At 42.1% G+C, this 20,196-nt stretch overlaps 1 protein-coding gene across 5 annotated transcripts in view; it reads right to left on the bottom strand.

Moving 5' to 3' along the window:
• Window positions 1-20,196, bottom strand: part of dpysl3 (dihydropyrimidinase like 3) — a 57,778-nt gene that overhangs the window by 28,999 nt on the left and 8,583 nt on the right. For 2 of the 5 annotated variants that reach the window (XM_071539651.1, XM_071539653.1), the window contains exons 2-3: window positions 4,349-4,437; window positions 2,217-2,401 (exon numbers count right to left, since the gene is read on the bottom strand). In XM_071539651.1, coding sequence (XP_071395752.1) covers window positions 2,217-2,401; window positions 4,349-4,437 — 274 coding nt within the window. Of the gene's footprint in view, window positions 1-2,216; window positions 2,402-4,348; window positions 4,523-5,522; window positions 5,543-5,625; window positions 5,675-16,957; window positions 17,105-20,196 lie in introns of those variants that run through there. The other 3 variants (XM_071539652.1, XM_071539654.1, XM_071539655.1) reach the window with 3 other exon arrangements.

Genomic DNA, 20,196 nt, shown 5'->3' with positions numbered 1-20,196 from the left:
TGTTAGGTCTTGTTTTATGTATTTATTTATGGACTTGGGAAAGCTGTGGAAATATAGTGTAACCAGCAGCTTTATAAACTTCAGCTAAAATATAATTCAGAATAGTCCTATTAAAAGACACATTGCTGTTGAAACAAACATCTTTCTAAGAATAATTTCATTGAATCCATATAACTGTGTGTGTGTAGTTAGATTTAAGTTAATTCTGATATTCTCCACATAAAAACAGTTTCAATTCATAAGCAAAACATTATACCCCATTAGGGATGGGATGATATGCTTATCTCACAATATGATATCGGGTTCATGATTCGATACAACTATGATACAATGTAATAAATAAAAGTTCAATGACAAATTGGTATGACTGTGCAGAATTTTGTTTATTTCTGAGCCACAAATCTTTCTACTTCTTTTACTAGAAGGGTTCAAAAATGTCATTACAAAGTGCAAATAATATAATTTGGATGGAGAGCTTATATGAAATTGTGATGGGCAAACCATCTCATTTGTGATTTCTACGGCAGAATAAAATGTAGCTAATATCAGGATAAATTTTTCAGCCCCACAATACGTATTGTTGCATTTTTGTATTGCGATACATTGATTTTCGATATATGGTCCCATCCCTATACCCCATGCATCTTAATGAACAAACAAATAGGACAACAATGCACTCAAGGGGGCTGTGGCATGTGTGTATCTGCATGAATTATTTATGTATTTTAATACAAACAATACATATTTGCATTTGCGCATGCCTGCATGTGTGTATGGGTGTGGATATACAGGCTTTTTGCGTATCTATTTTCACTGAAATCAGTCCCGAGACAAAGTAAATCCTCAACATTATCACCATGCACAAAATATCCCGGCCCGTCTTACTCAGCTGTAGTAAAATGAGGCCGCCTGCTGGCTTGCCACCTGACTGGCTTCTTTATCTCATTAAAGACGACCCAATCTGCTTAGCCTGTTCTTTGCATGTTAATAGGATAGAGCTGGAAACGACAGTCACTGAAAAGCCCCGTTGTTTACGCCGCTGACGGTCTGAACCACTGTTTTGTCCAAACACGACATGAACCGTTAGCCTGAGATTGGGCTGCACACCCATGCATGCGAAAAACTGGCACACACGTACACATGCATACAGGCAGATACAAAAACATGGTACACATATACACTTTCTACTTTCTCTCTCTCTCTCTCTCTCTCTCTCTCTCTCTCTCTCTCTTCCACACACACACACACACACACACACACACACACGCTGGAATATAATCCCTCTATGAATGGAGCCCATGAATAGACTTTACTACTGTAACACGCCTGTTAGTGGATGTGTCTGTTTCCACACAGAGCCAGACTGGCAGACAAACAGCAGAGTCGCAGCCAGCTCAATAGGAGTTGATGGTATTAATGAGACCGTGGTATCTACCAGCTGTTAGGGCCTGGTCTCCCAGCTACATGGAGCACACAAAACACACACACACACACACACATACACACACACACGTACTGTACGTAGACAAGCATGCACAAACACTGGTGCTCTATTTCCATGGGAGCAGTGTTTCACCCTGTGCTATCCCCCTCTCTTGCTCTCACACACACACACACACACACACACACACACACACACACACACACACACATCCAACCGCCCTCCACTCAGTCTTTTGTATGGTCCTCCTTTGGATTGCTGCCCATAACAGAGCCAGAATTGCTCCCCATCCCTTCCTCTATTCCTGCTGGTGTCTCTGCCCTCCCCTCACTGCAAAAAAAATCTCCATCTTAACAAGCCATTTAGTCTATTAGAAACAAGTAAAAAAATCTGCCAGTGGGGTTCGATAATTTCACTTGTTTCCAACGCAAATCAACTTGTTTCAAGAATTTTGTAGAATCAAGTGTCATTTTCTTGATAGTAGCGCAGTGATCTGCCTTATTCTGACTTGTTTCCAGGCACTGGCACTCATTTCTAGAAAAATTACTGAAACAAGTGAAACTGCATTGGAAGCAAGTGGAGTTATCTCACCTCATTGGTAGATTTTTTTTTCACTTGTTTTAAGAAAAATAAAATTTGAAGGCTTAATATGAGACAAAATGACTTGTTAGGATGGACATTTTTTGCAGTGTTCTTCTCTCCTTTCAGCTTTAACATGCTTTGTCTACACCCAACTTTCATGATGTGGATTATTACAGTTTCCTCCACCCCTTACCGATCATGGTCGTCCCCCCAGCGAGAGCGGCCTTTGAGCCCTGGCCGAAGTCATCCACGGTGGTGGTTCCACGGTAGGGCATCTGGAAGTGGGTGTGGATGTCGATCCCACCCGGGATCACCATCTTCCCGTTGGCCTCGATGGTCTTCACCCCACCGGGAACGATCAGGTTGTCTCCAATCTGCCTGTAAAGGGGAGCAGAGGGTGGAGATGTTAGGGGTTCAGTGGTGTATGATTATATAAGCAATGCTTCTCAAGAACTGGCAAACTTGTTAAGTTATTTTATCTCGTATCCAGATTTATCAAGCTTATTTTAGGATTTTTCTAGTTATATCAAATCATCTTACTGCACTGGCAGATAATTTGACCAGTGACATTTTTTTTCAGGATAATGCAACTTGTTTCAGGACATTTACTTGGTAAAAGTGAAACTGGAGAAGGTTTCTGGTTTCAGGATTTTCTTCATTCATTTTTATGATGACTTCTTGAAAGTCATTTTCAACTAGCAACTAGACAGCTTTTGCATTTTTTGCAGTGCTCATATGTTTTGGTATCAGAAAATGGTGCTTTTTCTGGTCATATTACATGTAATATGTGTGACATGACTCAATGCCAATGACCTTAATGTATTCTCAAGGAATTTAAGATCAAATCAAGTGAACCCAGCAAGCATTTCATGGACAGCAACATGCAGCAGGTGGTCAAGTTCAACATCAACCCTAACAAGCACAAACAATTACAATATGATATTATGGCATGGTAAAAAATCAGAGTAAAACAGGTTTAGGAACTGTTTTGCACTGATGTCATAAAAATATTTAGGTCCCTGATTTCAGAAAACCATGCAAGTAACGGCTACTGAGAACTACAGATGTCGCCTCAACTTTCATTTTGGCACTATATTTACACCGGTTTTCAATGTTGGTGCAAGCCGTCGCATCAACATCTGTTCAGTGTCAAAATGTTGGCCGGGAGCTTTTGTCTGTAGAAAGGAAGTCTGGTTTGAATGATACAAATATTAAAATTCTATGCAAAAATGTTCTGGAATCTAAAGTGACGCCAAAACAAAGTCAACCAATCTTGAAACGACACAATCTCTCCATCGCCGCGGCACGTCAACACACTTCACCCCCGAGGGTTTGTTCAAACTGAGCAGACTGGCCAGACAGACCGACATGCAGAGGCCACAGTCTGGGTGAGTTTTCCAGCAGCCTGATGCTACCAACAGGCTTCTGGGCAATTATTATGCAACGCCAACCTTCCTGTGGGTGCCTCTCCCTGAGCTGCCTCACTAAGAGGCAGCGGGGGGACAAAGGGGCTAATTGGTAAATCGAGTGGGAACAGGACCAGGAGAGAAAAAGAGTTGGGACGGAAAGAGTGAGAGAAAGAGAGAGTCAGAGTGATACAGAGAGGGGAATTCACCCAAACCAGCCCGGCCTCTTGTCTGGTGGGGCTGTAAAATACTCGCCCTGGCACAGAAGAATGGGGGACTAGGGTGGGGGCGAGCACCCTGCCCTGCCTTTGATCCAATGGGCACTAGGGTGGGTGTGACCACCAGGACCAACTGCCATGCCATTGGTCCAGTGAGTAGCAGAAACTGTCCTCTGTTTTTGGCCCAGTTCAGCCAGTGGGACACTGTGTGAATGAACAGGCAGTTTACACAACACACATTCGAGAGGGAGATTTAATTAAATTTAGCTCGATTTAATTTAGATTGTACTGACTGCACTTGACTTAAAGGTTCCTTACACCGAGAGTGATACTCCCCCTTTTGTGCAGGCTTAAAAATCCTAATAAGTAAAGGGAATTTAATACATGAAATTAATACAAGATCATGGCTTTCACATGAATTCAAGTGATTTGATGGATAGAGCAGGTTGTCCTACACCTAACACTTTGCACACATATGTCAGTGAGAATTTCTTTTCAGTTTCTTTTCAATTTCTGCAATGGTGACCTGCGGTGTCATGGGAAAGGGATGCAGTGAAATCAGAAAGAGGAGAGGCAATGGATGAGATAAAAATGAGAAAGTTTGAGTGAATGGATGTTGAGCAGAGAGGGAGCAGAGAGGATGAAAGGAAGTGGGAATAGATGAGAGCGGAGCAGAAAGGAGAAGAGTACTTAGGACTTACTTAATGAGGCCATCCTCCATGTAGATATCAGCACAGAAGGACTGGTCATCATTCACGATCCTCCCACCTTTGATCAGAAGCCTGTCGCTCTGCAGAGAAAGAGACGGGGGGGGGGGGAGAGAGGGGAAGAGAAATGTTACCGCCCAACTCAATGTTCTGTCTGACAAAGACCCACTTTGGCTCGAAACGTCAAGTAAAACTCAATAAGAGCGAAATCCAGTGTGCCGGGTTTACGCTTTACCACAATCTTCTCGCAATTGCTTCTCCATTTCCCTGTAGTTATATTATCTGCCTCTTTTATTCGCCCAGCGGAGGTGAACAATATTTCATTCAGGGCTTGGGGAGAAACCGGGCCTGTTTGTCACTGCTGTCTCATGTAAACACTCATCACTCACAAACACAGAGAGTCGTTTCACAGTGACATGCTGATCTGTTGTAGCATTGGTCCTGAATAGTGGTTGGACTGTCTGTCTGCCTGCTATACTACCCGCCCTCTATCAGTCTATTTCTATGTCTGTTTATCAGTCTATTTGTGTGTCTGTGGTCTTGTGTAGCTCCATAGATAGAGTATGGCACCAACATTGTCAGGGTTAAGGGGTTCAATTCCCCCTAAAGAAACCCTTACTTTCATGGAGTCATGGTACTGTAAAGTCCATGATAAATGTGTCCATCAAATGGTATATGTAAAGTTATCCATTCTGACCCCCCAACGGCAGGGTGGTTAGGGTTAGGGTTTATCCCAGAGTGTGAAATTCATGAGATGCATTCCATACTCTGGGATTAATAGAGCATCACAATAATGATGCAATACAACTACTACGTACAGGCATGAAACTCTAGATATGGGAGCAAGCAATTTTGGGGTTGAATTCCTTGAGAAGAATGTTTAAGATGTGAAAAAACAAGACAAAGAGTGAAACAGCAACGCAACATTTAATTTTGTGGAAGTGTTCTGAGAGTTTGCAATTTAACAGTCTTAGAAAATCTCCTATTTGACTTTTCATCCGTACAAATTCATTTTAAATGGAACCATCAATGTATTCACCTTACTATGATTTAACCTCCCTCGCTTGGATTCGCACAAAATATGATATACATGTTTCAGATACATGAAATCCTGACAAGTGCACCGCATTCACAGTGAAACCATTTTGGGTAAGATGTTTTATGAATTATGTGATTCATAATAGAGTGACTATTACTGTAACCAGTAGTAGCTGCACAAAATGGTGGATATGTGAAGCATGCGATCATCATCATCATGGGGAGGGATTGACCTACTAGTTACAGAAACAGGTGCTGGTTCAAATACTGTCTGGGAAAAATCTGGGTGTGACAAGTGAATTACACACACACTCCACCACCTCAAGATACGGTTTAGGTGCCGCTGAGCAAGGCATCTAACCCCCAACTCCGTCGGTGGAGTAGACAGTAGAAAGACGTGGCTGTACTGGGCAACTCCCAGATGTGAATGTGTGTTACTCACTGAGTGTAAAGGAAGGCAATGCTTAAAAAAAGAGCAGGCATGAACTCAGCAAATTTTCCCCGGTGAAATAAAGACAAAAAAATCCAAAGAAAACAAAACACATCATCGTAATAATAAAGCAATAGATCGTAAAAAATACACAAAGGAGTCGGTGAGAAGCCATTCAGACAGAGCAGCTTTCACAGTAACCCCGGTGGTCTGCTTTAACGTGACCCAGACCAGTCACTCTGATCATACTTGGGTGGTTGACAGCTTGCTCTTGGAAGGGAAGCTGAAGCTGTTTTAAGGACTGATCAAGGATTATCAACTTAACCACGCTCATCCAGATTTTGATGAGTAACATTACCAGCTGATGATTTTGTTTATTTCAGTCAGTCGTAATCAATTTAGGCAACATTCTTAATAATAACATAGCAATTAATGATTAATGATCATATTGTGAGACAGGATTTCTCTGATACACATGAGAATACAACACCCCCGATTACAGAATGTGAATCACACTTCCAGTAATATAACAGAAAACAGATTCAGTGCGTCCAAACGAAACAAAAAAGCGCTGTGTCCCTTCAACCTTACATCTGATAATGTGGTCTGATCAGGGCGTTGCCATGACGCCACACAGTCAGACATCAGCTCTGCTGCCGCTGCACCACGCACCGATTCTAGCAGGCCGTTGCCATGGTGACAGGTTAGCTGCAGGGGAAGGCGAGACTGGAGAGGAGGGGAGAGACTGGGCGCCTGGTCTTTGCTGACTTGTTGGATAGCTGGTTGAGAGAACAAGTGGCTGTGTAACAGGGTGGAGGGCTGAATGGCAGACTTAATAGGGTGAGTAGTTGCTGGGTAGTTGGGTGACTGAGCAATTTGTTGAGTCACTGGCTGGATTTATGTGTAAATTGCTGGCATAAGCGGCGGCCACACTGATCCATCAGAAAATGGACAGAATTATTGGCGGAAATATGTCTGTCCGTTGGGCAGTTTTGGAATGTCAGCATGGTGGGAGAGGCAGAAATACAGTAGCCTAGCTTCGCTCATAATGGTGCTACTGCATAGAAAAAAGAAGAACTACTACTACTTTTTCCAAAACAAACTAAACGAATGGTGACAAATCCATCCGTCCTGAAAAAGGCGGCCTTAGGCTGCTGGTTGGTTCACTGGCTAGACAGTGAGAAGTCTGTGTCTTCTGTGAGGTCGAAAGAGGAGGATTTCCTACCCAAAACCATTTCTAACCATTCCCAGTCAAAATTCAAAGGTAACCATACATCATCCTAAAGCAGCGAATGTCATCCTCCAACTTAACTGCACCATTATCACACAAGTTATAGTATATAGCCTTGGTCCAAGATGGACTCCAACTTGAATGAGTCCCAAAGGTGTGGTTGGGGCTTCAACAGAGAGCCAAAGTGTCTTGTGGGAATATACTGTATGCAGAACAAGTATGGTCCCCGTTACACTTTCACGCTGTATAAAATAGCTTCAGTTCACAGTCCTGCTAGGAGCAGCAGAGAGACTTCCATATCCTCCCTTCAGCACATGTGTGCAGTGATTTACTGCCTGGCTGTGGAGCCAAGGTTTCATCAGTGGGATGATCTGCAGCCCCTCCTTCACACCGTAGAAAAAAAAAGGAAAAGGCGTAATGCTGTATTGCATGTGGCTCAAATGATTCAGGCCCAATATCTGCTGATCTCACAAGCACATGCAACAAACAGTGGACGGCTGTGCAGTTGGATGATGGGCGTGTGTGTGTGTGTGTGTGTATGTGTGTGAGAGTGTGTTCTTGTGTCTATGTGTAAGTGATGCTGATGGAGTCAGAGCCAGAGCCAGAGCCTTCCCAGGCAACCACACCCTGGAGCAACACATTACAGCACACAGTCCTCACTGGTTGGAACACAGCACCAGCATAGATCATACTGCAGAGCAACGCTGTCCTAAAACTGTCCCTCATTAGCTCATAGTCGATGCCTTTCAAAGCAGCGCACTGTTTCACAGTTGTGCAGTATCGCAGTATGTAAGCAGGGAAGAAAGAAAATGGTGTGTGATACGTTACATACAACTTTATTTGTCCTCTAGGGGCGATTTATTTCGGGGTGATCTGGGGTTTGATTCCGACCTATACTGAAAACATATGCACTCATTTTACTGCAATGTGCTTTGGATAAATGTGTCCACTAAATGTATGTTAAATGTATGTTATATGTCCATGAGAAACAGCAAGGCAGAATGGAGGAGCGCAATAGAAAGTTGTGAAATTCAGTTTCAGTCTACTGAGATTTGAAGCAGAAACTTTACAGCTGCTGGTCGGCCTGTCCTAGTAAGTCTCCATATTAAAGGCTATCTAACTTTGAACTTGAATAGGATGTCCATAAACTTGTAACTTCATTGCATCACTTCCAGGTTGATATATGATCCCAAGTCTGAATATGAATTACACTGATGTGAGAGAAACACCAATGCTACCAAGAAATAATGATAATATTTTATCAATTTCAACACAATGGTCCCAATGTAGTTCACCAGCTAACAGAAAATAACAGTATCCAATACAGATGATATAGAATAGAGTAGTGGAGTACTAGTAATATACCCATCAAACTTTCTAATATACGACTTGAAATACTGTTCAAAAATCCAGTACAGGCCATGTTTTATCAACTCTATTAGATGGAGTTGGAGAGTTTGGCCCTTGATTTACGGTGCTGCAGTACAGCGTACGGCTTAATGCATGGGTCCCTTACTGCGGTACCTTAACACACACACTCACATACACACACACATGCGCACGCAATCATATTTCCTCTGTCAGTTTCTGCCCACTTTCCCCACCGGCCTATAACAGCATGCTAGAGACCACAATCACTGTAAGGATCAATAGCTTTCCATTTCCACTGCCACTCAGCAACCGCCAGTCTGCAAAACGCCCAGCTGATTTCAGCTGATACTCGTCACTCACTGCATCTGCCCATTAAATACATAATGTACCTTGCGTGAATTGCATTTGGCATTGTTAACTGGAATCCCAAAACACAGTGGTACAGATCTTGTGAATTACAACAAGAATGTCCAAGCTGTCAAAGCATCTCAAGGACACATACCTCAAATGAGTCTAATCCATCCCAAAATACAGTGGTAGCGCTGTTTTGCATTGCAAGACGGGCGACCGAACTGTCAAAGCATTTCAAAGACACGCAATCCCAGGCACATTTCTGCCATTATCACTTCTTAATCACACTTCATAAATCCAAATGCAGCCATAACATTTACTGTGGCTTTTCCCTGGAATCTCTGACAAAAACCCCCAAACTGTCGCATTCACCAACACTCATCTCATCCTGACCGCAAACAGCAATATGTTATACTTCAACATTTCATAGGAAATATACTAAGTGACAGCATTCCGTTTACCAATACAGCCACAGATATTTAGTCAGTGCAATGGCAAAAGAATGTATTGTTTCGGTATTTACCCTTCAGGGTTCTATCACATTTTTTCAAAGATGATTTTTGGCATTTCTGCTGTATTGTGATGCATGCAACAAAGGTGAATTTGAAGCTGGGACATCATGGGTAAGTGGTATGCGCTCTAGCTAACCAAGCCACCAGGAGGCACCGCCATCAACTCTTTTCAAATTTGAATTGGTTAAATTTAAAGTTATTGTATTTGCAAAAAGCTATCCTAGTTTTTTGTACAGACAGTTAAGGATTAACTCTAGTGAACCCATCACAGCTGGATTTGGTGGACTGGACTGATCTTAATTGGCTCCCCTCACTAAACAATTGCTAAACATTAAAAGAAATCTTGCAATCAAGCAAGTTTGCAGCATTTGAGCTGGCCCACCCTCCAGTCAGCAGGTTTTCTTTGGAACAAAGAAGAAAAAACATGAATTGTTTGAAGCTCCCTGGTGAAGGCCAATGCTGAAAGTAGAGTGATGTAAGTGGTTTTAAATGCCTCTAGATGAGCCCATACAATAAAGGCTTTTTAAAGTTTTTCAAAGAAGAGGGCCTTGAACTTTTGCTTCATTATTTGAATTAGAGGAATGTATATTATCAGCCAATCAGGTAACAGTATAGTGACAGTATAGTGTTCTGCCTGTGAGGATTCAGTCTTCAGATTCCTACACTTTCAACTAAACTACATTTATTTACAAAACATTATGACAGAGATTATTCTTATCCTGAGCCATAGCATATTTGAAAATACAATCATGGAAACTGAATAATCTGGCACCTTTAAATCACCATAGAGCTGTGTAATTCTGTAGTGTCACATGAAAGCCAAACTCTTCGTACATTCCAGTCTCTTGGTCTGCACTATTATGTGGTCAGGGGTATGAACTCTACACCCTTGTTTTACCATGTTTTACGACATTAACGAGACAGCAGCACCCACATAATTAAAAGATGCCGCAGTCATAATGCTATTTGAATTTTTTATTGCAGACCAGTGAATTCAACGGCGGCTTTGGCCTAGCGTTCCTTTAATTTTCTGTGGCGAGAACGATCTGATTTGTCGCTGTGGCATTTACATGACAGAGTCCTAAAGCCAAGAGACGTGACTGGACGCTCACTGCTGTTCCAAGATGGTGAGTCCAGGTAATTATGACATCATGGTGTCAGCAACTTGTGGATGACTTAATCATTTTGAAATAATCTAGTCAGTGAAGTGGGTTTAACTCAGTGTACACAGCAGAATTATCAGAGTTAATTTAATTCTGAGTGTAAGAATCAACACTATGTCAATGTTTATACAAGTCCACACCCATCACAGTTAATTTCATTATTTTAGATAGTTTTGAACAACTGCCCCAGAACCACATCAGCTCTATGAGTGGACAAACAACTCTCTAATCAATCCAAATTATTTTCCAAATTCCACAACTTGCTGTGCAGTGGACTTCTGAACGTGAATGAGATGCATTCAGAGATTCACCCCTTCAGCTGAATGGGACTGGAAGAGCCAAAATGAGTCAAACTTCTCATCAATATTTCTTACACCATACCAGCCTGTCAGACTGTTTGAAAAACTAGCGATTTTCAGGGTTTCTGAAAATAAGCAGTTTCAGTGGTGAGGGGATATTTCATTGGACAGCCGCAGTGCATGTAGGGACAGAACCTGGCAGGATCCTGAATACTTATTCATCACTTAGCCATCCATTCTAAATCGACTGTCATATAAATCACATTGCATCTTGCAATGCATCTTTTATCTTGATGCATCTTGCCTCAATGTGTCTCAGAAAAAACACCACAGAAATAAGTCTTACCAGTTTAGCGAGATGCCACAATCTGTCTTGATGTGCTGTGTATTTTTTGTCTTTTGACTACATCGGCACATTCATTCCATGTAAAAAATATCACTGAAATTGAAAACAATGGCACAATGTGTCACTGTAGTTCAGTATCCCCTGGCTTTTACTGTCTCAAATCAATAAATAATGTTAATTACAAAATAACCCTATGCGTCTATTGCCTCATATAGTCTATGTTTGTTTTTGGAAAACTATTTTCAAACTTAAATCTGACATTGTACAGAGATAAAGATTTATATTAGCGTCAAATAGTGAGCAAACTCAATTCCACAAAAATAAATTTGGGTAAACTGATTTAGGTGGATTTTCCCTCCACTCCATCCCTGGTTAAGTGCATCATTCGGTCACGGATAAGAGCATTTACTCATGACATCATCGATGATCTCTATCCTGATTGTGATTTTGTCCGACCTTCCCAGGGTCACTGACCATGTCCTCGCCTGTCAATCATCTGACTGTTACAGCATCCAGTTTTTAGAAAGGAAAAAGATCGTATCGGATGTGCTGTCCACATAGAAGCCATTGGTAATAGTTAACTGTATCACCTCAAATACTGCAGACTTACATGAACAGAATGTTATTGGAACATCATATGTTATTATCCTGATGAAAATTAATGCATGGCAAGGGTGATAGTCACCAGGATTGAGTAGGCTTAGCAATTAGACGCCATCCAAGAATGACAGAAAGGTTGACATGGAAAACCACTGAGTACAACATGAGGTGCCATTACAACATAACCCACACAGCTAAATGTTCCAAGTGCAGTTTGGATGCTCAAACTGCAGCCATTATGGGCTGAAAATCAAATATAAAGAAGATGAAGTAGCGTTTCACCAAAGCCCCCGGTGAAGCAAGTGTTCAGTGACAAAAGGCTTTTAGCTGGTTTCACTTGTTTCACTAATGTGTGTGCGTGTGTGTGAGTGCATGTTTTAGGGGATGACACAAATTATGACCCTTTAGCAAGTGAGCACAGTATTTTATGACTCCCAGGATCACGGAAGTTTCTTACTCATCATTACTCCCTGAAGTGCACCTAAATGTGTGTGTGACTGTTACCGCCTCTCAACAGTTTGGCCCTGGGTGAATAGTAGAGGATTCAGTGTTTCTCAGTCACAGATCGCAGGATTTGTTCAACTGTTTTAGATTCGACAAAGTAGAACATTTGGAGGCTTGGCCTTAACTAAAACATCACTAACAAACATCAGTTTGGGACTGAGCCCTAACAAAGCTCAGTCCCAAACTGATGCTGAACTCAAACACAAGATTGAATTTAAGGAATATTAGAAAACTACATGGATGGTGTGCCAATGTTTGAATCCAAAATAATTCTACATTGAAAGCATGTGTTGCATATATTCATTCATTGTAGTTTAGGAAAGTGTGTGTTCCCAACTAAGGTAGAAAATGAAGCTGTTATCGTTTATGAAATATTATCACTGATTCCACTCCTGGTATCAAATTTTAGTAGTTCAAAAACTCCCAGATACTATTTCAGCCCTGTATCTGATTCCAGTGTCACCTTCAGTGCCACCTTATTAAGAATTGTTCCTTCCTTCTAGCCATGACAGGCTCATCCATTAGATGTGCTGGAGGCAAAGCAAAGGGAAATTCAGAGGGAAGAGAAAAAGATAGCTTGGCATTCCCATATGTTCTCTGAAAAACAAAAATACGGCTCCTCCTCCTGCACAGGAAACTGTCCCTTTCTGTGTTACACAATCCAGCAGTGATCAGAAATAGACTGCAGGATGTTGTTCTTGTCCTACCACGCTGATATACTGTGACAACGTTTTTCCACCTCCACCAGACTGAGGGGAGAAGCGCTCATAAACTGGGATGCGAATTATTAATAGCCGCTCCTCGGTGCTTAATAACTGGGAATAGTCCTGTTCTGTGTGTGTGTGTGTGTGTGTGTGTGTGTTGCTGGAAAACAGCGTGGCCAGAAGCAGGACAGAGAGGCCAAGAGGATAGAGAGTCCTCCATTAGCTGAGAGAGAGACCCTTGTGTGGGTGGAGAGAGAGGGCGTGCATGTGGAACAGCAGGGAGGCAGGCAGAGACCAGTGGAAGAGGAAAGTCATCCTGAATACGCACCAGTGCCTCTGCTTCAGCCCTGTTGCCTAGTGACCAAAAATATTTACTCTTCACCCAAAAAAGTGCATGGGATCTTTTTTTTTTTTTTTTTCACTCTGGAAAAAATCAAAACAATGAGACTTATCAATCTAAATAAGTTGCCACGGCTCCCGCCAGACACACTCACAGTGAGATCCTGCTCGTCTGGAATCTGGATCCCGTGATAAGCCGAGATGGTGTAACCGTGTAACCATGGCAGCAAAAACCCCCCGATCTGGTTCTGATTGGGCCAGACAGGTCAAATTATAAACTCTTTCAGTCAAGCGGCCTGAGGAGTGTGTGTGTGTGTGTGTGTGTGTGGCTGAATGTGTGTGTGTGTCACATCACATCTCCGCAAGAAGAACCAAACACGGATCGTATTTTCCTGACATCACATCTGTATGTTGGTCGCCATGGTGAGTCGCGCAGCAACGTCTGGGTGGTCACAGTCAGCAGGGTGTTTTGTTTGCAGTCAAGCCCACTTCGCTGCGGCCCGCATGGCTCTGGCACGGGCCGTCCCGCTGTGGCAAGGGCCCTGTTCTGTGGCTGCGTCAATGGGGGGAAAGGGTTTCATTTCCTGGGCAGATCTGCCGTCTGCCACCCCCCCCCCACCCCCCCCTCTCCCTGCTTCTGCCCGCAGATGCTGGTTCCAGCTGGAGGGGATTATTGATGACATGTACCAGCGTGGAACAACACTGAGGCTACTGTGAGTGGATGAAGGAAGGGAAGAACCACACCTAGAAATCTGACAGAGCCGCTCTGGCAGCGAGCAGACGTGAGGAAACAGCTGGAACAGAGCGGGGATGCATGGAAACACAGTAGGAAAAGTCTGGGAGGGGAGGAGGAGGGCTATAAGCAGGTACAGGATTTTAGGTCCGGTTGTACTTGTTACTTTTAGACTCTGTTACACAGCAAATTCTTCAGTTCTGGCAATTATTTGGGCTTGACAAGTGTTGATTGGAGAGTTGTTTGTCCACTCACAGAGCTGATTGGCCTTTGGGGCGGCTGTTCAAAACTATTTATGTTAAATTCTGACGGGTGTGGAATTATATAAACACAGGCATATGGTTGATTTTTACACTGTCAGAGTTAAATCAACAGTGATGATAATGTCTCTCCTCCAGGATATATTCATTTGTGCATTTATTTTACTTGGTGATTAAAGTGATTCTGTTTCTGATTTGGGTGTGTACTGTAGAAACACAGATCCAAATCAAGTGTTTCCAATAGGTTTATAAAGTTTATAAAAAAAAAAAAAGATTGGACTACCATGAAATGTGAAGAGTCCATATTGAATTAGGTCATGAAGCACCGTGAAAATTGAAGAATTTAAAGTGCAAGTCATCTACTCTCTGCCCTCTCTGAAGGACATGCAGGATAAGACACTTAAAAGGTTACAACCAAGAATGGAGCTTTAGGATTTTAGGCATTAAACCAATGAGTCTACTTAGAGGTTAAAGACATTTAATTAAAGCTGCACTAGGACACGAAAACAGAAAATCTTTAGCGGTGACATCATCATGTACCAGGAGGCAAAAAAATTCCAACCAATAAAGCCATCACAGATTTTTGAACAGTCCCGCCCCCTCCGCCTTTCCCATCGCATAAATTGCCTGTCACTCCCTAACTGACATCCCATTGGTTTACACTTTTGAATGACCCCCTCCTCGCATTATGTCCCGCCCCTAATATCCTCTTTCAACCGGAAAAACATCACACTGAAGAAGCAATATTCTCTGAAAATGCGGTTTTGTGGTGACTTTAAGTTCTGACTTGTCCATACCAGACACCAGAATTTCATTTGGGCAACTACAGTGAATCTACTGGGTCACATTTACCGTGGATGGGACATTCTTCTCTGCTGCGGCCCCATTTTGTGATCTAGGCTAACAAGATGGGTGCATTTTGACATAACAAAAAATCTTGCCTAGTGCAGCTTTAACCCCTAAAATTCTGCCCTTATTGAAGACAATTTTGCAAACAGAAAACAAAATCCAGGCCCTGTCTAGGCTGGCTGGTAAAATTTCCATCCCTAGCTCTGACTGTGTAAAACATGCACGGAAAATATTGACCCACTTTAGCTTATTATAGAAACATACCCTAGTTTAACAAGTAAGGACACCAAGAGACTAGGAGAACACTCCCCTATTTGATCTAACACAGTGTTATACAGACAGCGATGCAGTTGATGCCACTGCAGGCTGGAAGACCCCTACAGGCCGAAGCTGCACCAGTCTCGCCCAAAATCCCCCCTTTGGTATAATATCAGCCAGAGTGGAGACAAAGGCTGTGTCTCCCAGAGCCGAGCAACACCCAGACTGCAGCCTGAGCGAGCCGCAACAATGAAAACTGGCAGGCAGGCAGGCATTTCACACACACACACACACACACACACACACACACACACACACACACACACACACAAGACAGACAGACAAGGAGAGAGAGGGAGAGGGGGAGAGAGAGAGAGAGAGAGGATGCTGGTCGCTCTGCAGCAGTAACACACACCGCCCTCCGCCCTCCACACCCGGCTGCCCTGAATTCAACCTCGACCCCCGATGCACCGTCAGGAATCTCAGTCCAAACGCTTTCTCCCTTCTAGTGATGCAGAAGATTCGCCCGTTTATAAAGCAAGCCGGCTTATCACAGCTCATCACAAATGGGCGTGGAGGATTTTTTTTTTCTCCCCCCCTCTCTCTCTCTCTCTCGCTCTCTCTCTCTCTCCTCTGCACCAGCAGCCCCGCAACATGTAGCCTACAGTCTGTCAGTCTAGTCTGCATGGACCAGATTTCATTTCTGAAAACTGAAATGAGCAAAGCGTTTTGCGGAAATTATGAGCTGATGTGCAGCAACAGCAGAATGCTCTTACTTTTGCTCAATTATTTAGCAATTTCCAAAGCTCAGTATGGTGACAGCTGGCTATTGATTCGCTTATACTATAATATACACTTTGAATTAACCCCGTCACCCAAATCAACGTGCATCAACACGAATAGAATATTCATAATAAAATTATCATTAGACTCATCCATGCCATATGACTTATCAATTAGACTCGAAATAAGCTTCAAAAAGAGCAAAGGGGTTGAGCAAATTACAGAAAAATGAGGTAAGGCTTTGCAATCGCTTCACACACCCATCATGACAAATAAAATTATAGGTAGGCTATCCTATAATGCATTTAGACGGCTATAATACACGTTTAGGGGAAAGGGGACATTATAGGAACATGAATGGATTATTATAGGGCTAGGCTACCATAGGAGATATAAAAATATGATTAAGTAGGCTACGACAAGGTCACCATAAACTTACAACCACATGTACCGCAGACACAGCAGAAATCCCTACAAGAATATTAAAGTGTTTTTTTTTTTATGGCCGAGCCGGCTCAGCACATGCATGGATCCCCCTCAACAAAGAGGATGCAGGACACCTTTAAGAAAACGCCTTGTTCTGTCTCCCTGCCTGCCTGCCTGTCACTATGGGAGCCAGTCATGCCATTTCATTGTGCATATTTTTTTCCCCCAGCGGCTTCCTGCAGCCAAGTCTAACAATGGAAAGAAAAATAAATGGCTCGTATCTGTTCATACAGACATTTCGCTGTGAGGCGGCTGCACGAAACGCACAAAACCAAATGCAGTGATTTGCAACGCCAGGCATCAAAGTTCTCATAGCCAGTGAGGCATAAATAACGCGTGTACTTACTGTGATCTTTGGGATATTCTTTTTGCCTTGATAAGACATTTTTTTTCGATTCCAGCTTTGAGCGAAGCTTTAAAAAAAGATATTCCCTCTGTCTGGATGCTGCAGCGGCCCTTGCCTGGATGGGAGCTTCAGGGAATGGTCGCCCCTCTGTCGGTGCGATGTAAAGTGCCTCGCAGAGAGCTATAGGAGCGTCTATGGTCCAGTCGCCCGGCCCCTCCCTCAATAGGCTCAATTAGAAAGATGCAGTGTCACAATTTTCCCACCGGAGGGCGCAGTAAAGCAGCTGGTGCGCACAGGCTGCAACCTCAGGCCGAACTCCAGCTGTCTGCATTACTGAGCTATCAAACATTTTTCTTGCACTTATAAATATCAAATTCACTGGGATTCATTATAGAGCTGTCAGAGATTTCCGTGCATTTATAGATATCAAATTCACTGGAATTCATTATAGAGCTATCAGAGATTTTTCTTGCCCTTATGAATATCAAATTTACTGGAATTCATTATTGAGCTAACACATTTATCTTAAACTTATAAATATCAAATTCACTGGAATGTGTTACTGATCTATTAGAGATTTTTCTTGCACTTACATAAAAAAAATAATGAATACCAAATTAATTGGAAATAGATGGTTTAAACAGTAACCCCATGGCTGAACAGCATGTCTCTGGCCTATTCCAGGTCTGAGATTCACTGCCAGTAAGTCAGTAAGGAGATTAATTGATCACAAGAGAAGGTGCAGTCCTTTGTAGCCAATAGAGAACGAGCATGATTCTCTACTATAATCCCTCTGGGACAGGGATCACCATTATCCTCATCCTCATCATTCTCACCATCATTACTGTCATCACCATAAACAAATGTCTGAAAATGATTTATCAAACATCCTCTCTATAGTAACTATAGACTATATGCAGTATAGTATATGAGGGCTTAAAGTCAGCACTACTTCTACTACTTTAAAGCCCTATTGTGTGTTTGCATATTATGTACTGAATTAATAGATTTCATGCATTTGGTCAGTTGCAAAATCAACTTTCCTGGTCAATAACACAAGAAATATATGACCAAACTTAAGTTTTCAATATATTTTGAGGCTTGTTTGCATTTGTATTGTTTGTAAACACTGAAGAGAAACACACTTCAGTTAAATTTAAGCCATTTTCAGTTAGGGTTAGGGCATTTTCAGCTAAAAAGAGAGTTGCAAAAATATGATTCCACATATGCAAGTGAATCTGTACACCTAAGATTTACAGGGATAACTTCTGGATTGAGGCTTCAACTGAATATGAAATATCATGAAGTTAGACTCAGTAAGAGTGTGAGTCTTTGTGTCGATGACTGGGCTAATTAACGCCCAGACTGGTTGGTGTGTTGTTTTCATGAAGACAGAGGAGGGGCAAGATGGGGTAACAGCTGTCACAGAGCCTGTCCCCCCCCCCCCCCCATTACACACCCTGCAGCCTGTCTACTCACCACGACACACACACACACACACACACACACACACACTCTCTCTCTCTCTCTGCATGTCCCCACCCAGCCATGTGTCTCTATTGTTTGGATCTAAGTGGATGCCCCTTGCACTCAGCCACTCGCTTCCTCCACCACTCCCTCCAACCCCCCCTCGACACTAATGCACTCGTAATGAGGTCTGAGGTTGTGCATGTGAGCGTGCACGTGACTAAGGGTGTGCCTGTGTGGGGGCGTGTGCGCATGTGTGCCTGCATGTGTATGATACACAACCATAAACTGGAATATCTTAATCCTATTCAGTACATACTTTGCATAGTTTTCAAAGAAATGTGGGTTTACAATTTAGAAGATTTGATATGTTTAAATGTTTCATGATGATGTTTCAAAATGACAGCAACCATTGCAACCATTCACCAAGCACTGATGTTTTGCTTTAGTATGAGTGTGCGTATTTAATAATATATCATAGGAAATATATCAAAATGAACATCAAACCGAATCAAAATGGTTTGTTTTATATAGTTTGATAAGTAATGTGGATTTAAATATTAGGAGTAGAAAATGTTTCATGACAAATATGACAACAGCCTTGTCATGAATATCATATCTTGTATATCTCAACCTGCAAAATTTTGATTTAGATGATATGTAAGTGGTTTGTTATAATGTGGATTTAAAATATAGGAGGTAGAAACCTTCACTGAGTAATGTTTAAATGTTTAGATGTTTGTCATTTAGCAGACACTGATTTGCCTCCTGTGTGTTCAGTGTTTAGAATTATAAACATGAATATCTCAACTGTCACATGGTTTCCCAGGGAATGTAGGTATGTAAATTAGGAGGAGATTAGGAAGGGAACGTTTTCATAATGTCTAAATGTTTAATTCTTCATAACAACAAATATTTACCAGGTTCGCTTCCTGTTTATGTGTGTGGGAGTGTGTGACTGTATGTGTGCAAGACTTTTTTCTGTATTCAATGATAAATCAAAGGCTATACATAAATATATTATCTTCATTATATCTATGTATTCAAGTGTACATAGTTTCTCACCCTATAGATATAGATATATTATTTATTTGATTTTATTTATATGTTGTATATATATTTTCTTATGGTTAATGGGTTAAAAATGAAGAGGAGGAAAATGGTTCATGGGTAATGTTTACTTGGTTCAAATTTCAGGACAACAGCCCTTTATCTAGATGTCGACGATTGCTTTCTGTCTGTGTTGAGTGTGATCAGCTCAAACTAATTTTACACAGTTAATATCTCAAATATCTCATCTTATAAACCTCTCAACGTCGTATCTCACACTGTACAGTTTTCTCAGTAATGTGAAATGTTAGATATAAGGAGGAGAAACACTTGAATATCTAAATATTTTAGATATTAAGGCACTAAATATTTTATCGTTATGGTAACGCCCCTTTCCCAGGTAGTGACAGTGTTCCTGCAGCTTCAGGCGAGCAGGCGCAGCATCTGCTGACATGTCCTTTCATGGCACTGAGGTGGAGAGGCATTACCTCAGCATTCCCAGGCCTTGGAGAATGCATCAACAACACACTTTAGGTTGGCAGGCCTGTTTCCTCTGCACAACACATTAACAGACTGACATCTGACAGACGGGGCAGACAGATCAAGGATGCAGAAAGGACTTAGTCAGGTCATTAAAGCTGCACTGGGCAACTTCGCACGTTGGCGGCTCCAAATGGCAGCGAGAGGGAACTGGTTGAAAAATGTGAACTTCAAAACCTAGA

This window comes from Centroberyx affinis, unplaced genomic scaffold (genome assembly GCF_046629955.1).
Source record: "Centroberyx affinis isolate AG114_WGS23_722 - 3 ecotype Tasmania unplaced genomic scaffold, CSIRO-AGI_Caff_v1 ptg003481l_1, whole genome shotgun sequence".
Classification (NCBI taxonomy): Eukaryota; Metazoa; Chordata; class Actinopteri; order Beryciformes; family Berycidae; genus Centroberyx; species Centroberyx affinis.
This window is presented reverse-complemented; position numbering and strand designations above follow the sequence as displayed.